Source organism: Ranitomeya variabilis, chromosome 3 (genome assembly GCF_051348905.1).
Source record: "Ranitomeya variabilis isolate aRanVar5 chromosome 3, aRanVar5.hap1, whole genome shotgun sequence".
Taxonomy (NCBI): domain Eukaryota; kingdom Metazoa; phylum Chordata; class Amphibia; order Anura; family Dendrobatidae; genus Ranitomeya; species Ranitomeya variabilis.
Window position 1 is genome coordinate 724,407,351 of NC_135234.1, and position 6,000 is coordinate 724,413,350.

Here is a 6,000-nt window from a genome sequence, read left to right on the forward strand (position 1 = left end):
AGCAGACTGTATACAGGTGCTCTCCCGCCTCCACGTCTGAAGACCACCTTATACCATGTTGTTGATCTGGTTCTGAATTGTCTGGGAGTATAATGTCATTAAATGTTCGATAATGAAAAGTGACAGGAACAGGGCGTCTACCTTGTCTTAACCATGTTCACTACCATCAAAACTGATCCAGATGTTTCTTATTGAGCAACCATTTTCTTTTCAGGCTATAGACTACATTTCCGTGGTTCTCTAATAATAGCGCCATGACAGTTGTGATTAAGGATGTATGACCGCAACTATAAGTGAAACCACATGGATGGTAATAGTGTTCACATGAGATTTTTGATAGTGGTAAACGGCTCAGCTCCATTATCCGCTGCATTAAAATTGTTTGTGGGGTTCTGTCAACATGTACCAAATGTTGGGCAAGCAAGCCCTCCACCATCGTGTCTGTTTTGAGCTTAGAGTATTTCTATTTGAGGACAGCACCAGTAGGCAGAGGGAGACCTATAGGCCAGGCAATGCTCCCGGGGGAAAAAAGTACGCAAGTATTCATTGGAGTGAGGAAGAGAGCAGGGTCTCCAGTGCCAATTACTGGTGGTCACGATCCTAAAAGCCAATACTTTAGCATTGATGACATATCCCTAGCATAGGTCATCAATGTCTGATCAGTGGGGGTGCGACACTTGGTAGAAGACTGTCAGCTCTGCAAGTGAGCATTTCCGGCAGCCAACTCCTAGGACAGCTAATTGGCCAAGTGTTTGACCCCCAACCGATCAGACATTGAATGCTAAAGTAGTGGACAACCTCTTTAAAAGAGCCTTGTCACATGACTGATGATACAAAGCCAAATTAAAGGAAATGACCTCCATTTGCAGACAGCTGTTTTGAAGAAACGGTACCCCCCACCAAGACATTTGACAAAGGCCACTCACCCAGACAACCAGCCTCCGACTTTGCACTGATGAGGGGTTACAGCCCCCAAAACTCCTTTCTGCTGAAGACATACTTTGCTTTTAGAGAAGATTCTGGATTGGCTTTATGTTCTAAGCCATGTCCCTCAAAAGGGTCAATATTGACTTCTAGGATTGTCACCTCCAAGATTTTATAAGAACACTGTTATTATTTTCTTTGAAGAGACTACTTGCATATGTTTAGGGCTTGTGTTGCTCTGTCTTGTGCTACTTTTAAGGAAATCTGAATAAGGACAGAAGCGCAAACAATAAGGCAATACGGTAGAGTAAGGAGGGGGTGAAAAGTGGTGGATGTATCACGATGAGAGGGCTGTGCTACGGTGAAGGAGATTTGGCAACCAAAGAAAGGTTTTTATATTACCAACGTATTTCAGTGCTGGGCCGACTTCTCTTTGAAGGTAAAAGACAAACAAATGTCCAAGATACATCACCAGTAAGCTTTAAAAAAAAGGCTAAAATGGGCACCAAATGCAGTGGTAAATGCCCCTAATGGGGAACAGGTTTGGCATAGTCAATAAAGTGATGGAGAAAAAGTCGTGGGAAGATATAATGAGACACAGTCCTGAACAGAATAAAGTTTGAGATCTGGGGGAAGATTAGGATTCCTTTTCCCCTACCCTTTAGGGGCATTTCCCTCTGCTTTGGGCACCCAATGTTACCTTTTTAAAGCTCACTGGCTATGTATCTAGAACATTTGTTTGTTTGTTTTTTTACTTTTAAAAAGGCACTGAAACGAGTTGGTTAATGAAAAACCTTATTTTATTTGCTAATGCTCCATTCATTTTCGCAGCACAACCCACTCATCGTAATGCATCCATCCCTGGTAACAGTAAGTACTGCCATTGATCTTCTCCACAGTTATTGTCACTATTGGCAGGACCTGCAAACAGAAAAAGTTTAGTCATGGAGATGAGAATTCAAAGATGACAACCAATATTGCCACTTTTCCTGTTGTATTAAAGGAACCTTAAAGGTTTTCCCAGCCCTATGCTGCAAATGTCTTCTGTCCATTCCTTTCTGTCAGCATTCAGCACATGACAAGTTTAAAGGGGTTGTCTACTACTAGGACAACCCCTTCTTAAACTAAATGTTCAGCCTCAATAAAATATTAAAGCCTATACTCGCCTCCCATGCCGGCGCCGTTCCGTGGTATCGGCACTCGCTCTCCCCGGGGCTGTGATGCGGTGGAATAACACATAATGCCCTCATCAGATCAGCGCTGGCGTCAGTCCCCACATTCGGACAAACTGAACATGAAGAGGAAGTCCGGGATAAGCTGCAGCCTGTCTGAAGATGGAGACAGTGATGCCAGCGCTGATTTGGCGCCGGGCATCACATGACACAACAACCGCATCACAGCCCTGGGACCGCGAGTGCCGACACTGCGGGAACAGCTCCAGGAGGCCAACAGGTTGAACATCTAGTTTAAGAAGGGGTTGTTCTAGTAGTGGACAACACCTTAGAGATATTTTAGGAAACTGAAATCATTGATTTACATGGTGCTGCCTGTTTACAATGGGAAAACCTGGTGACAAGTTCCCTTTTATCATAAACTCCAAGTTTGAAAGTTGTGTCTGAATCCACTCGTGTAAATCCTTGTTCTGTCTTCTGTTATTTCAGACAGCGGACAGAGTAGTAGCACCAGCGCTAAAGGAGAACGTCTTAGCGCTAAACTAAAGTCACTCCCAGCTACTAATGATCCTTATGAGACCAGCAATAACCAGGAAATTGGTAAGAAATTTCTAGCAACAAAGAGTCATTCTATCAGATCGGAACCTAAATGTAAAACTTTTCAACGCTGAGTGCCTACAGGTCTTATTGTTTACGGTATGTGACATGTTGGGTATATGGCGCGGGGTTGGGAGCTGAATCTGCAGCACTTGCAGAAAACGAGCTAGCGCTGATGTTTGGCATCCAAGTGATTAAACATCACTGTCCATTTAGGTGGTTAGATTTTCGTCTGGTGCGTTGCCCATTGGCCACCAAATAGCCCCCCAGTAACGCAGTTGTGAGTTGCCATAATTGCATTAACAGCTGGGTGCCTTCTGAAGGAGGTGGTCGAAGCTCTTAGTACTCCTATGAAGTTCAGCCTGTGTCTGGGCTTCATATGAGATCGTTAACTTCACTATATACTGCCATACTAAAGTATGGTCCCCTGTGAAGGAGAAGCTAAAAAAATGCATAAAACTATAGGTTAAAAAAAAGAACCTTTTAAATGTGTAAATCACTCCTTTTCCCATTTCAAAAATTGAAGAAATGGAAAACAAGCATATTTGGTTACTCTACGTTCTTCAAATCTGATCTGTCAAAATATCATATTATTCAACACATACAATCAACAGGGGGGAAAAAACAACCAAAAAAATAGCATTTCTTTCTCTACACCTCCAAAATTATGGTATGTACTCCAAAATTGTACCACTAAAAGCTACATCTCGCCACAAATAACAAGCTCTTAATACATGATAGCATATAATAAATGTCAGACCAATCCAACAAGATAATATATTATCTAGCCCCTAAAAAAAAAAAATGTGTAGCCCCAGTGGGCCCTGCTCACAAGCACCATCTAATCCAAAATGGGAACCACAGGATGGAAATTCTCTTAATAACCGTTGCAATCAATCGGTAGTAGATACATAGTAGACATAATGAGGCAGACATACAGGGGACACCTAATCGGGCACCCCCGATGCGCATTTGCATTTAATATATAAACACACTACAAAAATCAATAGATATAATAAATATATACCAAATAGTAATAATCTATCAAAAAAGTGAACCAAAATAAAAAAATGAAAACAATCATGTAATGCGAGGGTCCACCTGAAGCCAAAGGAAGAAGGCAAAAGGTAAAGCCCCACTACACCTGCAGTAATATAATAATAATAAAAAAAAACCAAAAAAAAACCAAAACATCCACATATAAATATATCCAGGCTAAAGTCGCAAACCGTCATCTAAGATGAACCATTCTGCCACATAAGAAAAAAGTGAGAAGAATTCATAATGGACGTATATAGTAAAAATGTGAAAACTTATATACATAAAAACAGGGAAAATTACATGACACAAATAAATGTAAAAATAAAATAATTCCATAGGGAAGATCAAATTCAGTTATCCATGAGAAGCCCCGAGTTGGAAAAAACTGATATGATATCAACCTGACTCATCCATCATGTGAATCCCGTCATACAGTCATGGCTGAAAGTGTTGGCACCATTGAAATTGTTCCAGAAACTGAAAATTTTTCACAGAACATTATTACAATGACAAATGTTTTGTTATACATATGTTTATTTCCTTTGTGTGTATTGGAACGACACAAAAAAACAGGGAAGAAAATGGCAAATTGGACCTAATTTCACATTAAACTGGTCTGGACAAAATAGCAAAATTGTTTCACGACACATTGAACACCATAAAGCGGAAACCCAAAAAACAATGGTGGAATTGAAAGGGCCGAGGAGAAGGATGACATTTCTGTCCATTTACATTTTATTCCTGTTTTTTCCATTTATTTTAAGGTAAAATGGATGATATCATGGAAAACTAAAACTTGGCCCTCAAATATTGAGCTCACGTACAGGTTTCAAAAATAAAAAAAGCTATGGCTGTTGAAAGAACAGGAACAAATAAAAAGGGTGGAAACAGGTTTTGAAAGGGATAGGGACTTCAAGAAAAGGACCTTGGAAGAAAGAGAGGAAAGAAACAGCACACAAATGGAAATTAGCTGTGACAAGAGGGTTTAGTACCTCTATTACTGTATTTTTGTAGACTTTGGTGTAACCTTTAGGGCAAAATCTGTATCTGGACCTCACGTCCGGCCCCTCTCCGGCATCAGGACCACTTTTGCAGCTCCGCCATTGACTGCGATCTTTCATGTTTTGTCATACAGATGTTTCCTATGTAGATCCTCTCGGCCCTCAAATGGAAAGACCGAAAACTGCAGCCAAAAAGAGAGTGGAAGACGAAGAGTTTGCAGATGAAGAATTAGGAGACGACCTTCTCCCTGAATAATACTATTGCAGTTTTTCATTGTGTTATTTATGTCTTGAGTCATTTTTTTTGTATGGTGATATAACATATTAACAAGACTTTTATACTACGTTAATAAAACATATTTGTGGAGTTATGGACCAGTGCTGATTTCATGGAAGAATTAATGGTGTCATTGAGGGAGGAGAATCCATGGTGGAGTCATTCTTTGGGTGGAAGAGTGATTTATAAAATGTGTGCATGTGGGAAATAGTCACACTTTCCATACTCCCTCCGTAGAAGAGGCAGTAAACCACTTGCAATCAGCCGTTTTCTAGCAGTTGCTCATGTTTCCATAAGCTCACGTATGATGTCATGATTTATGGAAGTGTGTGCCAGCTGGAGGCTAACATAGTATGTTACATGACCGAGAACTGCACTCCAGCTTTTCTAGCACCAATCAGCAATGTAGGACTAGTATTTATGGTGACCTCCCCAGTCCATCAGAGTAGTTAGATGCCATGAGGTTTTCTTCAGTCATGGGGAATGTTGGTAGTCGCATCCACACTCTTACGGCACTAAATGTTCCTTGTGCAAAGATTATTCCATAAGGCAATGGTCTCTTATCTGTGTCTCTCCAGCTGTGTGCCTAAAACAAAGTCCATAAAGTCATGATTATGTCAGTTTGGAGTGGGCCAACCCTAACCTAAAATCCATTTAAAGGGGTTGTCCACTACTTTCAATTAACCCCCCAATGTATCCCCCCGGGGCCCCTGATGAATTGTGTAATTACCTTCCATTGCCGTTTTCGCCTGTGAGCGGCGCTATTCCGGCGGCTGAGTCCGGGTCACGTGACCCCCAGGCTGCAGCCGCCGCTTATTTCCGCCGACTCTGGAAATTGACGTGACATCAGTAGCAGGCGTGAGCCAGCCTCACAGTCAGCAGTCACTCATCAAGAGTGACTGGGCTGTAGGCGGGGCTGGTGGCTGCAGGCCTGTGCTGGGGGCGGGGCTAGGCAGGGATGATTGTGCATGCTCTGCGGCCGGTGCTC

General features: G+C 41.8%; 1 protein-coding gene across 3 annotated transcripts in view; it reads left to right on the plus strand.

Moving 5' to 3' along the window:
* IFT88 (intraflagellar transport 88) overlaps nt 1–5,102 on the plus strand; it is a 73,353-nt gene extending 68,251 nt beyond the window's left edge. For all 3 annotated transcript variants that reach the window (XM_077298372.1, XM_077298371.1, XM_077298373.1), the window contains exons 25-26: nt 2,586–2,696; nt 4,870–5,102. In XM_077298372.1, the coding sequence (XP_077154487.1) occupies nt 2,586–2,696; nt 4,870–4,991 (233 nt within the window). In that variant the 3' untranslated portion in view covers nt 4,992–5,102. The remainder of the gene's footprint in view (nt 1–2,585; nt 2,697–4,869) is intronic.
* Nucleotides 5,103–6,000: the final 898 nt, after the last annotated feature.